General features: G+C 37.7%; 1 protein-coding gene across 1 annotated transcript; it reads left to right on the top strand.

Moving 5' to 3' along the window:
* Positions 1-1,050: 1,050 nt before the first annotated feature.
* Positions 1,051-17,015, top strand: LOC106927089 (MORN repeat-containing protein 4-like). The gene is made up of 5 exons (XM_088007602.1): positions 1,051-1,416; positions 7,329-7,338; positions 10,736-10,850; positions 13,595-13,704; positions 16,532-17,015. Exons 1-5 carry the CDS (start codon positions 1,309-1,311, stop codon positions 16,675-16,677), a joined length of 489 nt encoding a protein of 162 aa, XP_087863728.1. The 5' UTR covers positions 1,051-1,308; the 3' UTR covers positions 16,678-17,015.
* Positions 17,016-17,249: the final 234 nt, after the last annotated feature.

Genomic DNA, 17,249 nt, shown 5'->3' with positions numbered 1-17,249 from the left:
CTGTAAACCAGAGGTGGCCATTTATTTGTAAATAGCTCCATTTAAATAAATATTTGTCTGTTTGGTGGTGAAGTTTGTAGCCTGAGTACAAATCCCAGCCTGATTCTTTCTGCAAGGAGTTAGCATGTTCTCCCTGTACATGCTCAGATTCTCTCCAGTTACTCTGGGTTCCTCACACAGTCCAAAAATATTGTTAGATTCATTCAAATTGCACTTAGGGAATTCAAATTACCTGAGTGCAATTTAAATGACCTACCATGCATGGTTGTCTGTCAGTGTCTGTCAGTGTGCCTCTTATTTGGTAAAACTGTCACCATGTCCTAATAGTTTGTTATGAGACAGATAATCTGTGAAAAGCTCAATCCCCTCCATCTCCTCCTACTGGCGTCTGAAGAAATGCACCATTCAAGATCAAAAACAACCAATCAGATCCAGGAAGAGTGTCTTAGCGCTGTCAATCATGCTCACGTACGCCAATGTGCTAATGAGACATTAGCACTCATTAGCATGATGGCGAAGAAATAACTTTACTGGAAAACTGTTTATCTGCCCCAATTGGTAGCCATGCTAACTAGCCTTAGCATTTACGACAAGCTACACTATCTGGAAGAAGTGGAAAACATAGAGCAAAGTGGAGGTTGTGAGTAGCACGTACACAAGCATGATTAGCAGCACTAAGACCCTCCTCCTTGCTCTGATTGATTCTTTCTGACCAAGCAGTGTATTTTTGTAGCTAGTACTGGGTGAAGACAGGGTTTTTTTCCCCCACAGATTCTCTGTCTCATACTGTACTGTGACAACCTGGTAACAGTTTTAACAAATATGTTAAAAACCTATATATATATATATATATATATATATATATATATATATATATATATATATATATATATATATATATATATATATATATATATATATATATATTAAAGTTACATGCCACATTTAAGAATATGTTAGTGATTATGTTTGCATAGCTTCTATTCTTTCTGTAAATTAAGATGACAGCTTGGTGCTGTTTAATATTATTAGGTGATCATTTGTTTAGAATAGAGTAAAATAAATAATTACATTGGTGCTCCCATCCAGTTTTGGACAATTTTAATGCTGAATTATATAGTTATAGTAATAATCTGAGTTTTGTTGCTCTGAAGGCACTTAGCCATATCAAAGTAACTAGCAACAACCCTTAATGTGTTGACAGAGAACCCTGCTTTGTGTGTGCAACTGTGAGGAAGTCAAAGATTGACGTCAGTGGCTCCTAATGATTTTTATTGTGTGTTAACCGTCTGTGTGCCAGAGGGACCCATGACCCTGACACGAGGATCCTTCACCTATTCCAACGGAGAGGAGTACCATGGAGAGTGGAAAGAAGGCAAGGTCCACCTGCTCCATCCCCACCCATCCTCCATCACCGCTTACATTTGACTAAGACATTAATGCCTCATTTGGCTCCAAGCTTACGTGAATACCATATAATGAACTTTAATAGTTGTAATCTGCTGCAGCATTTGTGGAGCTATGCTAGCTTGACTTTGACAACCTTAACACGTAGATGTGATGTGGAATTTGACATTTCAGTTCAGTTACAAAATAAACACCAACTCTGACAGATCATCGGTGGAGCAGGGGTTTAAATTGACTAATCTATCACAGCAGTGTTAGCTTAGCGAATAGCAGCAGTAGCTATCACTTATTAATAATCACAAAAATAAATATCAAACCTAAAAACATAAAACTAATGAACTGGTTGTTCTGTTCTTTGTGTGGGAAATATTTTAGTGTTTTTGGTGTTGAATCCTGATATAGTGGTGGTGTTGTCATTTGCGAGTGATTTAGAGTTATTCTTCAATGGTTTTTCTGCGTTAATTTCCTGTTTGCTGTGGCACACTGCGCTGAATTAATCATACCTACATCTCCAGGTTTCATTTAGTTAACGGTGTCGTTCTACCGCTGCAGCGCGGCTTTCGTGGCATGTGAAAGAATCGTCTTTTTGCCCTCCAGCGCGGAGCTCAAGCGCAAAATTTCCAGTTATAAACAACAACATGCCAGGAATTCATAGACAACTACATTAAAATATATTTATTTCAGACATCTAAACATCAGTGGGTCTGATGTGCTCAACTTGTCAAGTTTATTTATGAAGCACATTCAGCACCAAGGCAGTTCAAAGTGCTTTACACCATAAAAACATCACACACTCATCAATTATGAAACAAGGAGTAAACATTACAGTTTGTCAAATATCCTCCTCAAAATAATCAAGCAAACATAAAATATGCTGGTCAATATTTAACTCACTAATCAAACAACTCTGAACAGGTGGGGTTTTAGCTTTGATTTAAAGGAACTCAGGGTTTCGGATGTTTTGCAGTTTTCTGGAAGTTTGTTCCAGATTTGTGGTGAATACAACTTATGATGATCCTCCATAATCTCCAAATACCCTCAACTGAAGTTTATGTTGAAACAAAATGAGGAAAGGACTCAAAGAATCATATATAGATGAACAGTTCATCAGGATTTACCTTTTTTGGGTTTGAATGTGGGTCACAGGGACTTTTCTGTTGTGATGTTTTTTTTATATTTATTTTTTTTAAACTTTTTTTATTTTCATCAATTTATTGTATTGTGTAACCCATTTTTAAAAATGCTAAATAAATAAATTTGACATTGACATTTTAGGATATTTCATCATAAAAGCTGATTTCTTTAGTGATTATATTGAAAAAGGAGTTTCTTTAAGTGCATCTTAGATATCTTAGATCTTGGGTTTATAAGATCAGATGTCATTTGAGGAAAGCAAACACTATTATTTTGATTTCATAAACAGAATGAAGGTTTTGCAAATCTCAAACTGTGTTCTAAAAGTCTAAAATTATTGGACAATTCAGTCCAGGTTTGCAGTTTATTTTTGTTGATTAATGAAAAGCAATAGAATAGAAATATCTTCCATTGTCCCTGAGTGTGGAAATTCAGCAGCAAAGTGACACATAAATGGAAGCATACAGATTCACACAAAGGTAAAATAAAATAGCAACAAATACGAAAAAGACTATAGAGTGAGAGCAAACTTACAATGTAATAAAAAATATGTTATATTGCACTATTTCAATGAAACACAATCAAAAACTAGCCTTAGCATTCCCTGTTACTACACCCTTTTCCAGCACCAATAATGCCATCGTGGTTACCATGAATGTATTCCTCAAATATATATTCATTCAAATTATATTAGATTTAATTAGTCCATTCAGTTTCACAGCTATCTGGCTCTGAAATTCAATATTAGATTCACTTACCCATACAGCTAGTATAACTCTAGAAAAATAACATCTAGATAAGCGAGTCTTCAGTTATCAAGAATCTTTCAATTGACCCTTTGCACGTGACGTCACGCTCTCCATAACTCCGCCCACTCCGCCATGACTGACGTCTAAACAGCCAATGCACTTCTTTAAAGTTAGTCTAAAAATAGACATATGTAACCTAATATCGCTTTTATGTAGTTGATTTCACTTTAAAAATGGTCGGCTGGACAAACACACAAGGATGTAATTTTATTTTATGACTTTTAATGAGGAAAGATGGTGGCGGAGGATAGCAGCCGTTAATCATAACGACCGTCAGCCCTCGGTGTAATCTGCAGCGAACACTTTGTACAAGGTAAGAAAATTAACGTTCACATAATTTCTAAGTAAGTATGATTAGAAAGATATCAAATACTACATTATGGAGAAGGCACTGTCTAACCATTAGTAACCATGGAGACAGTGTTGGTGTTACGTCATGTAGCCTAGCATGTATGGAAAAAACTGGTTAGCATCTCGTCTTTTGTACGTTTTTTATGCTGCTCTAGTTTAATGGGAAACACTATTTATGACATAGTGATATAAATCATGCGGTGTGAATTCAGACAGAGTGGTTGATTTGATCAACACGTCAGGAGGGAGGAGATATGGGTCGGTTTCTAAGCTAGCTGTTTCCAACTTCTGTAAATACCGCCGACCATGAGCCCCAACAAGGTGCATTACATTCAGACAAATTAGCTTGACTCAAACAAGTAGAAACCATGAATAAACTGGCAAAATTAACTTTGAAAAACAATTTCAGTCGGCCTGTTGAATTGCTGGTGTCTTCGGAGACGCCGCATCGCACCACCTGAATCATATTTGCTCTTTGACGGATGGCGATTCCAGGCGCCATCTGTTATTGATGATGAATGATAAAGTGACGTAGTTGCAAAGGATCACTAGCTGAAACATTGTCCATATTCTGTATTGAATAATACATAAATTATACCCAATGAGAACTCCTTGGTTTAAGTTGAAGTTCTTAAGATCTATTCAGTTATGTTATTTGTCACTTTGCTGCCATAAGGTTTTGAAGTAGACGGTTGTTTACCTTAATAGCCGTTTCTGGCTCATGGCTAATTTAGATACATATGTCTTAAGTCCCACCTGCTGCACCACTGGATAGCTTTTTTAATTACAGTAGTACTGAGCTGATGACCTGAATTTCTGTCTAGAGGATATCAGTTAGAATAAGTGGTTAACAGAGGATACCAGTAAACACGATAAAACAAAGTTAACTGAGGCAGCTTTTAATTAAAGTCGAGTTTCATGTTAGACTGGAGAGTTAGGATGAAGATGTGTGTACATTAGCCGAGTCCCTGCAGAAAAAAGCTACTTTTAAATAAATCTGCACTCGCACACAGACAGATTGTGTTTTACAGCAACCAGCAGCAACAGCCAGAGTAAAAAAAGAAAAGGTGACAAACTGAAGTCAGTAACTAATCTGCACGGAGAGACCATCTGGTGCCACCAAGCCTTCAGAGACGCCGCATCGCACTACCTGAACTCATATTTGCACTTTGACTAAAACACAGAGAAAACCTTTGAGGTAAGGTTAAACAAAGAACAAAAGTTTGGCACCTCAGCAGCTCGAACACTGGAGGGAGAAACATATGCTCTGCGCACAATTAACTAAAACTGCTAAACTGGTTTGGCGGCGATTCATCGAAATGCTTCATTGCTTTTGTTTTCATATCAGCACAATTGAGATTTGTTTTGTTTTGTGGCACGGAGGCATGTTGGGTTCACAAATCGCTACCGGTTTGAAGCAGCGTGGCTTTCTTTTGCCGTCATGCATCTTGTTGTTCATTCCTTTAACTTTAAATTACAATAAATATGTACATATTTAACACTTAATTTAAACATCAAGCACACAGGAAGGTCTCGTTACTGAAACTCTGCAGTGATAAATGGTCTTTGTTTGAAAGTGTGCAGAAGTCAGACCTTTTTCTTGAGATTTATTTGTCCATCTCCTATGCACATATTTTATTAAAAATGTGCAATATGTCTTTTTAATTTATTCATGTAAGATCTTTGCATATTAATGAATGTTAGTAATAATTGGGTAACTATTTTGTTGTCAGTTCAACATTTAACAGCCAACTCTTTGATTTGCCATAGTTTTGTAGGATTCGGTGAATGTGTTTAGTGATGTGGAAGCGTTGCGTAGGCCGATAGACTGGAGGTAAGAGTTTCTGTACGGACGTGAGTCGATGTGACCTTTCGTTCACTTTTTTCACACTGCGACCTCAAACGTCTTCGGGATTCTAAGAGACGCACCAACAGAAAGAGGTGTAAGGTTGTGGAGTGGATGGAAAATGGTGCCGCTTAAGCAGATTGATTGGGGTTGTTGATTATTACATATTGTTAAGGATGTTCTGTACATTGTTTTTGTATTTTTTTTAGTTCTGCTCTGTGTTTTCAAATTTCAGATTTAAGTCCCAAATGTAATGTCCCAAGTGTGATTATAAAAAGACATAAAAACTAAAATAACTTTTCGATGCTATTGAACAGTTCTGTAAGTGTTCAATACACTTACAGAGTAATATGTAGCAGAGTAATATACATTACTGAGTGCATTTGGTGACCTAATACTAAGATTTCCCAACCAACAGAGAGAAAATGTCAGCACAGATTCAATATATGATCTATAAAATAGAGTAATTGTTTTCTTATCAACCTGAAACTTTGCGAGTTTTCTTAGTCTATGGCCTTTCTGTTTTTTGCAGGTACTCTGAATGGTGGGTAAATTTTAACTTATTCCAAATAGTCACAAGATACCTGTAATTTACTACCATCTTATTCTGGCATAAGTCCTTAGGGTAACAGATTATTTGAAGGGGTGTGCATTAGACTGACATGAATATAATAAACATGACATAACACCTGCCATGAACACGAAGGAGTCTTTATGAATGTTTATGACTGTTGTCAGTCGGTAAATAATGACACTTTTAAAGCACAGTTGCATTAAAAGTCCATCAAAAACGTCACATTTCCATTAAAAGTGTCATCATTTACCAAATGACAGGTCATGACAACAGTCAGACATTCATGAAGACTCCTTCATGTTCATGACAGGCGTTATGTCATGTTTATGACACCGTCACGTCTTACGCACAACCCTTCAAATAAAGTGTCACCATCCTTAGTTTCTGGTTCAGTTTAATTCGTTTGTGTATTTTTCAGCTTCCTCTTTGTTTATTGGTCGACTTCCATCCGTTTTCCTGCTCAGGTTCTTCCCAGGCTGCATTGATTTTTCCTGATTAATCATGCATCCACCTTCCCAGCAGTTATAAGTCTGTCGGTTTCCTCGCTGCGTTGCCAGATTCTCTGATCTCCTTTGTACGTTTTCTCCTCACCGTTGTTGCTCAAGCTGATTTGAATATCAGAGACCCAAACATAAAGCCTTGTGGAACCTGACGTGTGTTTGTTGTTTGCTCAGCTTTATAATTACCAAATAATACAAGGTTGTCCTGGTCTGCCAAAACATCTAGACAACTGTTTAGATTCAGTTTCCATTAGTTATTAAATATTATGACCAAAACAACGGTTTCAAACTGATTTATGATTACACTGTAAACTTAATTTCAGTATCTTTCACCTCCTAAATGTCACAAAAACACCAAAATCTTAGTTCTTGGAAATCCAAACCACCCGAAAAATGTTTATAGGGCATTTTACCTTTAATATTTGTGTTCTGTATAATAGTTCTTGTTGATCTGCGATATTTGATTATGTACAGCTCCAGATATCTTTAGAAAAGGTGAACAGCCTGTGTGTGGGATCTTTCTGTATTTTTTTAACTACTCAAACTCTCAGTTCATATGGGAAGGAAAAATGTGATGTCAGTTCTGTGTTCTCATCTCCTAAAACATTACACAATAGTAGAATAATTATATAAATCATAAGTATGCCTCTTTGTGCATCTCCAAATATTTACACACCTTTATTTTCTGCTGGGACTCCATTTTGCAGCACCTCATTTGCTTTTCCCTGAGAAGCTATTATTTTCTGCCACATCCAAAATATGTGTGATGACACATCCTTTTCTTTTTGAGCGTGAAATGTTGAATTAACACTGCGAACAGTAATATGTTATTGTGTGCGAGCTTGTGTGTGTGTTCTTTTGCACGGTGTTCGTCAGGAACACAGACCGTCTCTGTCTTTGCATGCAAAGTCACTGTTTGCACACAAACATGTAGGTGTGTGTCAGACAGAGGTCTTCCATGTCGTATGAATAATTCAGTCAAGTGCTGGCTCAAGACGAGCCCGGGGGCTATCAGGTTACAGGAAGTAGGACCGGTACAGCCACAGCAGCCAAGGCACAGCCAGTAGTCATTTACTACTGTTCTTTGCCTGTGCGGTCATTTAACATCTATGCATTACCGTTATTGATTGACATAAAAGCCGGACAAATTCAGCTAAACCATAATTAGCCAGAGACCATGACCCAACATGAGCTAAGAGAGAGGCGTTATAAAGAAGCTGGGAGACAGATTAAGTTTGCTCCAAGGGGACCGAACCGAGGAGATGACGAGGAAATGGCTGTCCCTAGCTTCAACAGTCTGTAAATAATGTGTGCTCTGAGCGAAAAATAAACTGTTGCATTCATTGTGATCCGTAAACTGCTGCCACTTGATTTTATTATATTCAATAACCCCATTTGTATTTGACGCATCTGTTGTCACGCTTTGTGGAAGACACTACCGATGGTGTTTGTTGCCAGATGATTGCACTCTCGTTGACACTTCATAGATTGTTGGATTTCAGCAGCCAGTCCATGAAATGCCTGCCAGAGGCTGCTGCTCACTTGTCAGGGCTCATGCATGATGGAGAGTTGGACTTGAAATGCTGTTGGCCCTCTTCCTTAGCCATCCTGATCTCTGCACCAGCTTCTATGGACACAGGGAGTTTCAGGAAGGAAGGACTTTGAAAATGGAGGGCAAAGCTGCCAAATCGCTTTGCCAAATCTCTTGTGAAAACCCTGCTCAGATTAGGCAGAGAGCAGCTCTTTAAGCAGCCCTGACAGATGGACTGCCTAATTTACTTTGCCATTAGCTGGGAGCAATGGACAATGCTCACTGGCCTCTACCCGTCTTTACCCTTTGCCAAGGACCCTCCTCCAGTAAATCCTGAACTGCTCTTAGCTCTCCCCAACCCCACCCTCCTAGAGCTTGCATGCTCTTCTTCTCAGTTTCATGGGACTTTGTGAGCTCCCTCTAAATCCTATTCCTCTAGGAAGTTACCAGGTCGTCCTCAGCACAGTAACGGACCCGCTCCTCTGTGATTGTGTTGTAGACAGTAGCGCCTGCAGCTGTACGGCTGTACGCACCTTGAGATTTTTCTTTTTATTTCCTAACCCTCTATAATATAAACAGAATTCTGGAGAAAAAAAGATTGTGTCAAAACATCTTGTCACACGTATGTCCTAAACCTAAATGTTATCTTTTGCTTATTTGCCGGCTTGGTGATCTTTTTGTAAACTAAAAATGAACAAGCGCAGTTTCAAGTGTTGTTGTTTGGACCCCACCTCAGATTTTTACTGTGCGCGGTTCTGGCCGGTTACTGGTTTTGAGTTTGTGTGTGTGTGTGTGCGTACGTGTGTGTGTGTGTGTGTGTGTGTGATGGGTCACCTGGTTGACCGGCCGTGACATCTGCCCTGCTCTTCCTGAGCGTCGCTCTAAAAGTGCTGGAGGGTTAAACAGTTCAATCTAGTCAAAACTGCCAAAAAAAAAAAAAAGAGCAGACATGAAGCAAACATTGTTGCTTCAAATCCTTTTAATGTGTCCACATAAAAAGCAGTTATTGTGGAAGTTAAACGTGTGCAGTCTTATTCTGAATGTAGAGGCACCTACTTTCACACCATTCATAGTAAGAACCTGCAGGTCCCATGATGACACTGTAGGAAACAGTTTCTTGGATTTTTCACACCATCAAATGGAAACATTTAATCAGTTTGCAACGACCTTTACATTGCAAAAATAGCATTCACTATTCCAACAACAAAGTTTCTCATATGTCCTGTTGTCACCCCCGTTGCTTAAAATATAAGTTATTTTCCACAGACTTGTGCTGGCAGAGGAAGAGCTGAAGATTCTTCCGTCTCTGGTTATGGTAAATGGACAGTCTGTTAAATGAATAAGAGGAAATATAAAATCACAGCACATAACCTCTGTATGCCAGGCAGAACCCAAACTTTGCAAGGCCTTACACTCCATGAAAGACACCAACTCAGCAGTCCGTTATTACATCTACCGGAGATCTGGGTTTATTACTCCAGAACCATAACTGTCCTTTTTTATAATGTGTCCAAGGTAAAACTGTACATACCCAGATAATATATAAAAAAGTACATAAAGAGGCTCTTCCCAAGTGGAGGAGTTTAAGTTTCTCTGGGTTTTGTTCACTAATGAGTGCGGAGATGGATAGATGGGTTGTTGGTGTTTTTAATTTAACAAAGATTTTAGAAAAGGCAGATTGTGTTTTTGAAGAACTTTATAAAAACCTGTTAGTGGTTAATTTATCTTACAAATAATCTGCTATTTTCTGCTCTTTACCCAAAAGACTTGATTTTTGGTAAAGTTTTATGAAATAAGACTAGATTTAAAGGTAATTTTATATATATAGCACATTTTCAACAACAAGGCAGTTCTAAATGCTTTACATGAATTAGAAGGAAATTCATGTAATGTGTCCGTGAACAGGTTAGAATAGATCTGTGGCCTATACAAAACATGTTCATTATATTTTTTTGCACACAATCATTCCTAGGTTTTGAGATTTCAACCTGTTCAGTTCTGCCTGTTTTCCTTTAAATCCAAGTAAGCTGCTGCTGGCCACGCCCCCCAATATGGAGCCATTTTCATTTCAAACAAATTAATAAGTATACAAATGCACTTCTTTGAAAAGCAGAAGTAGAGCCTCCTGCACAACCAAGAAGAATGCAGCAAGTGGTTTCTGGATGGTAAATCTTGTCTTTCCAGCAGCCATAGTACAGTGCATACAGTGGTAAAACCAGCTGACCAAATGTGCTGGAGCTTTGCTGGGGTTGCTGGGTGACGGGCAACGTTTGCTAATTTGTGACATTATATTCTGAACATTCTTCCAACCAGATACAAAAAAACATGAACTTATTGCCAAAAAATGGCTGGGGTTTTTTTTTTGTCTTTTTTTTTTTATAGAAGCAACGAAACCCAAATGGAAGAACAAAAACATGCAACGTGAATTTTACATAATAGGTCTCCGTCAGTGGTTTTTTTGAAAACAATATATTTAGTTAGTTTTGGTCCTGCTAGGTTAATAAATAGATTTACTCATTCTTACCATACTGGCTCCTCATTTGCCTTTATAAATGTTGCTTCTTATTGTGTAACTTGCCGCAGGTCTGCGTCACGGCCTGGGTCAGCTGATCTTCAGCGACGGGACGTGCTTCACTGGACAGTTTGAGAACGGCCTGTTCAACGGCTGCGGCGTTCTGGTGTTTCCTGATGGATCCAGGTTCGTGCCTCAACGCGTGTCCTTCACTTTATTTGTTCTGATTAGAAAATCATTAGGATTGTGCTAGATTAATAGAGTGCTTCCTCTGCTTATTGTGAAAGTTATCTGCAAGTTTTTCCATTTAGGTTTTCGCTAACACAATGCCAGATTAGAAAGACGCAAGGAAAGAGAAGCAGCAGCTGCTGATCTGGTAGTGGAGGTTCACGGTTTCACTGAATGAAGGATCGCCACGATGCAAAAATGTTAACCTCTGATATTAAGAAAAACACTCAATACACAACCTTTTTCAAGGGTTCTTTCTAAGAAAGAGCAGAAGGCTATAATCAATATGTCAATAAATTGCATTGTCTTAATTCAGCACTTAGGAAAAATTTATATTTGAAAATATCTCCTTGTTTTGTGAAAACATGCTTGTTATTTATTTATATTTAGTTAGTTGAGGTCTGACAAAAAAGGGTTATTCTATTCCAAAATCTATTTTTTGCAGTGCAACATGGAGCAGATCAATAGAAATAAACTTAGCAGAAATCTTCATCAGTTTCTTTGGTCTTTCTGATAATTTTGCATCATATTTTTTATCATCCACAGCAGAGTAGCTTCCTGTGGGTTCCGACTTGTTTCCACTCCATCTGTTTTAGTTTGGGGCCACAACTTTTTAATATCTACTCGTTTTATAAGTAGCTACATGAGCTGCTGAGTCCGTTTGTCACATCGTTGTTTAGTAGCCAATGTAGCTGGTGATGGAAACTAAACATTGTGCTTGTAAGCTGGTGCTTACTGTGCTAGCTTTAGCCAACAACATTAGCAGGAGCCAATAAAAAATCCAAACAAAGTGGAAGATAATGATGCTTAAGGTGATAATGAAGCATCTTAAAGTTTTTGAAAAACACTATCCTAATAATTTTGAGAAAATGTTTTCTCCTTCTGGGTTGGCAAAAATCAGGAATTACTGTTCTGTCTGGACCATAGCGTCACCTTCCCAGGATGCATTGCAACATAAACACGGCAATATGTTTTTCCAAAATCAAAATAAATGTTTCTCAAATAAAATATTGTCAGACCCAACTATGGATACCTTTAACAACTTTTGATCAAAGTTTTGAAGTTCATAAGTCAACACTAAAGTAAAAACAAACATGAAAAAGCCTAGATGTCTGTTTGGTTTCTAAGTGTCAAATGAAAGATCATTTCTGCAAAAAACAACAATAATGCACAAAGGAATTCCTGCAAGTCTTTAATTATTAAAGCTGCATTGTTAGGAAGTCCAAGCCTAAATTCCTCCTCATGTGAACAAGTTGTTACAGAAGAATAACTTCACTTTATTGGTTCTTAATGCTCCAGATGCGTCATTCCAATCGTAACTGTTTATAAAATGCATCTAATATTCATCTTGTTGAGGTAAACTGTGAACTGGTGCACCTTCTACATCTTTTTAAAGGTTTCATCGGCACTTTCTACATTTAACAGAAAAAAGTGTAGAAGAGAAAAATACTGTGCAGAACAGATGTTTTAAAAGACCTGCTTTTATCCTCAGTAAAGCGTTTTCATCGCCTGACCTTTCGAATCTTTTTCAAATTGGCCTTTTCTGTTACAACATTAGCCGCCCAGCATTCCAAGGTAGACACATAATCTCCGTTCATTCTTCTGAGAAGATTTCTAAAATTAATTGGCTTTATTTGACAGAGATATATAAAAATCTTCAATCTATTCAGCTGCTTTTGTTAACGGTTCCCTTATGCTTGCTTGTTTAAGTGTGACACAGCTCAACATAAATACGCTGAGGACAGCCTATTCAGGGCTGTATGTTATGCTCCAGCTTGGACAAAACATTTAATTTATTTTTCAAGGGCTTTGAAAATCACCAAAACATGTTTTCCAGTCTCAACTTCACTTTTCAGTATCAACACTTTTTAAAACTCCATGATAAGTTTGGACTTTTAAATTGCTCCCAAAGTTTAGAAAGTTTCCAGTAAAGTTGGTACCTTTTTGCTGAATTTCAGCAAAACAGCAGATGAAATATGTTATAATATACCAGAGGTGCTCAAAGTGCGGCTCGGGGGCCATTTATGGCTCGTGGACTGATTTTTATTTATGTTTTGGTCCCCAGCTGTGAATTAAGAAAGATACAGGTGGCTGTTTTTAATTTGTGTAAAATTATCAATAAACATTAAGCACAACAAAAGATGTCCAGCTTTGATTCATAGACTATTGCTGAATACAAATCGGCTTTTATTGACTGTGTTGAAACGTTTTGAAAGAGCCTGCTCATATAATCTTATAATTATATGTTCTTATGACTGAGTAATTTGTAGATTATTTTTAATTAACATATTTGAATGTGCATGCTTGTTTATTTATATTCAGTCACATTGAATTACTACATCACTCTTAGATATGTAAATTTAATAAACTTTATATCTAATGGCTATATTTATATTTTTAATATTTAACACCTTACACAGAGCAGCTCGTCAACTAATAAGACATTTCTAATTGGGGACAAATTTGTTTAGTCGCAGCCAAAACTATTTTTCTTTTTTTGTTTGGCTCTACGATGAATAAATTCCTTTCTTACAAAGAACAATAAAACTAGGTGACTTTTATTTGTGTGATTTTAGTTTAATTTTCCTTTTTTGTCACATGATTTTGGCCCATGTTTGGAAAAGGTTTGGACGCCCCTGGTGTTCAGTTTGCACAGCTGCAGGGGAAGCGTTGCTGTGTTTGACTCTGTGCTTTTCCTCCAGGTATGAAGGTGAATTTGTGCAGGGGAAGTTCCAGGGAGCCGGCGTTTTCACTCGCTTCGATGGCATGAAGTTTGAGGGCGAATTTAAAGGCGGATGTGTGGACGGCCACGGTAAGCACATCCAATTACCCAGAACCCTCTGGGTGCCACAAGTTTATCACAATATTTGGTGGCACTGTTGTGATAATAAAAATTATGGTAAAAAAAAAAAATTACCATTTTTTTAGTTGACTGTATTTTTGTGACTCCACAGCAAATCCTGCTTTTTAAAAACATTCCCATCCAAATCAGGTTCTTCAGGAGACCACAAGTGTCTTAGTTTTAAATTTACTGATGTGTTGATGCATGAACTCAAGAGTAGCACTACTTCAACATGTTTTTACTGAAGTAAAAAGTAGCTGTTCAAGAAATTACTCAAGAGTAAAAAAGTATTTGGTAAAAAGTCTAGTCAAGTACTGAATAACTGATCAAATTACCAATTATTTCATATTTAAAAATTACATCAGACGGAGCAAAATATAAGGTTAAGTGAACGTTTTGGTATTGAGGACAAAAATGACAATAATTCATAAAACAAAAAAACAAAATCAGGCATTATACATTTTCCAAATCAGTTTCTTTAAATAAAAAAAAAAACTTAAGAAACTTTGGGAAACTGCAGGTGTGTGTCTGAGTTTTTCCATTCAGTGAGTAGAAAATCCAGACGTTTTACTCAAGTAAGAGATACTTAATAAAATTACTGAGGTAAAAGTAAAACGTACTATCTAGTAAAAGTACTCCTAAAAGTACACATTTTTTTAAGTTACTCAAATAAATGTAATTGACTACATGTAACTAGTTACTACCCAAGTATGTGAACCATTTCTCTGATATCTTTGTTTGCAGGTAACATTAAACAAACAATTTAAAAATAGATGCAAAGTTTTAAAAAAAGAAATTGAGAAACCTTGATTTGTTTCCAATGCACAACCTGAATCCATCCACAAACAGTTGTTATTTTGATTGTGAATTTACATAAATAAGCAGGCATTTTGTGTGTTTTGAACATTGAGATGTGATAATTATCTGGTCTGAAACTCCTGGGCTCAAAGTCACTGGAGGTAATCAACACGTTTTTATTTGAATGCTGCTGCTGGCGAAGGCGGATCGACGTGTCACTGTGACAACAGACTTATATCTGTGCTTGTAAAAATAGAGACGGAGCATCAACATTCCCTCTGTTTTCTGACAGGTGAGAACCAGACAACAGAGTGAGCCTGACAAACGGTTTGAAACCAGCAGCTTCTACCTGTTGTCAATTTTTAGTCAGAGTCTGAAATATCACAACGGAGCAAAACTGTTACGTTAAGGAAGAATGCAGAGCCTGTCGGTCAAAAATACAAATCCTGCTTTTGAGTTTATTGAACGAAGAATAAAGTTACACACAAAAGAAATAAATTTAAAACAACGGCAAACAGAAGAACAGTAGCAAAGTATATTTCCACTATATTTATTAGTATATTTCTTTTTCTGTCAGATTATACAACTTTGTTAGTCCAAGTAATTGAATAAGAGAATCCAACTCTTCTTCTGTGGCTGATCTGTTCCTTCTTGGGTTTTTGAGGTTGCTTTCACTGAACTGCTGTGTTTAAGTAATTAATATGCTTTCATAACTTACCAGGTTTCAGTAAACTTGATTTGAAATGCTAATAGTCTAAAACAGTGGTCCCCAAACTTTTTCCTGTGAGGGCCACATAACTTTTCCCTTCTCTGGTGGGGGTCCGCGTTTCTCGATTGATTTTTACCCAGAAAGCACATGGGCAAAAACCATGAGTGAAACGGTCACTGGGACTAACTAGTATATATTCCATTGAGGAAATGTAACTATAATATATTAATTTCTCATATGTTAACATAAAGGCTCGTTTTGAAGTATAAGTTGCTACTTACAGGCATTTCTTCGAAGAATTCAACCTGGAATGCGGCGTTCATAACAGACACGTGTGTTCATCTGCTCTACCGCTAGCAAACCGTACTGATTAAATAACATAAAAGTCAAGCAGTTCCCTAAAAGCCCAACAGATGGCAGCCATGCAAAACAAAACACCCACAGTTTACACACTCCCTGCTAAAGAGCCCCCTGCTGGTTGAAGAAAAATCCACATATAAACCAGAAAATACAATAAATGAAAAAAAAAAATCTGAATGCTCTCTGGTATTGTTCAGGGGGCCGGACCAAATGTGGAGGCGGGCCGTAGTTTGGGGACCCCTGGTCTAAAGAGACTGATTTTTATACCAAAATGTGGTTTTGATTTATTTTATCTAAACTCGCCTTTCAGCGTCAGACCGCTGTGGGTTTTCTGTAACTGATTTTTCTTACTGGTATTTATTTTATATTGGACTGAACAGTTCCTGAGTAGGATTGTTTTATTAACGGCAAAATATTGATGTAACATATTGAAACTGTTCATTTCATTTTCCCTTTGGCCTTTTGGGAATTAGGAATGACAAGAGAGTGAGCGGGAAACTGATTTTCAGATTTGTAACTATAACATCAGAGTTCTGACTTTTCTCCCCCGTAATTCTAACTTTAATCTCAGAATTCTGACGTTTTTCCTCAATTTTCTTTTTTCTCAGAATTCTGACTTCTTTCTCAGATTTGAAACTATAATCTCAGAATCTTGAGTTTTCCTCAAAATTCTAATTTTTATCTTATAATTATGACTTTTTTCTCAGATTTCTGACTTCTGAAGAAAAAAGAATAATTCTGAAAAAATAATTTTTTTCCCCCACTGGCCCTAATGGTCTTCCGTAAATCACAGCAGGCGGCCGTGTAGAAAACAACGTTCCTGCGTCGGTCAGCCATGTTCTTGATCGAGTAAAACTCTACTGGTCAGAGTGAGAAAGTGTGACTCGACTGAGACTCGGTTTGTGACCCGTTTGGTTTTCTCTCCTGCAGGCCTGCTGACCTTTGCGGACGGCGGACGAGGCGGCAGCCATGAGGGCCTGTTTGAGACCAACCAGCTGAAAAGAAGAGAGAGCAGCCATGCAGCCGTTCAGAGAGCGCAGGCGGCGTCGGCCAAAGCCAGAGCTCTGGCCTTGTGACGTGGACCGGACCACCCACACCGACCCCTGGTACCGGGGTCGTCCTCCTCCCGTCAGTCTGACCTCCTCAATACGTCTCTAATGCTCCTTTGTTTCATCGTGTCCTGCTTCTGCAAACGAGTCTGGGACATAATGTCCAACTTTATCTTCTGGTTCATTTGAACTTCCGGGTCGGTGAGCCGCAGAGTTCTCTGGACTAATCAGGATGGTAAAATCTGCTCACACAGCCGCCGACTCAGGACCATTACCGCCGAACACACGCTGTTCGACACACTGCTAAGTGCTAAGTCGGATCCAGTGTTTGATTAAATAAAAAAAACTCTGGATGTGACATTAAATACGGGCATTTTTCAGGTAATCCTGACAACAAGCAGGTTCACACTGGGCTTTATTTAAAAGTTCAACAATTTATGATTAGAAATAGTTTAGCTTATAAAATGTTCAAACAATTAGCTATTTTTTTTCTATTCAAGTGCTTTCAATACAAAATATCACAAGTTAAGGTTCGTTGTGTTGAATTATAAACAAGGCAGAAGCTGTGGCTCTCACATGGCTTAATCTGTAAATTATAA

Source organism: Poecilia mexicana, unplaced genomic scaffold, assembly GCF_051168715.1.
Source record: "Poecilia mexicana isolate PSO_F unplaced genomic scaffold, ASM5116871v1 scaffold_1, whole genome shotgun sequence".
Classification (NCBI taxonomy): domain Eukaryota; kingdom Metazoa; phylum Chordata; class Actinopteri; order Cyprinodontiformes; family Poeciliidae; genus Poecilia; species Poecilia mexicana.
The sequence above is the reverse complement of the archived record's forward strand: the minus strand, read 5'-3'. Positions and strand labels throughout refer to the sequence as shown.

What these genes read in the sequence shown, in the direction of transcription:
- LOC106927089 (XM_088007602.1), top strand. Translation starts at nt 1,309, where the DNA reads ATGACCCTGACACGAGGATCCTTCACCTATTCCAACGGAGAGGAGTAC. An exon ending in GTGTTTCCTGATGGATCCAG is followed by an intron (nt 10,851 to 13,594) that starts GTTCGTGCCTCA and finishes CTTTTCCTCCAG; the next exon opens with GTATGAAGGTGAATTTGTGC. An exon ending in CGGATGTGTGGACGGCCACG is followed by an intron (nt 13,705 to 16,531) that starts GTAAGCACATCC and finishes TCTCTCCTGCAG; the next exon opens with GCCTGCTGACCTTTGCGGAC.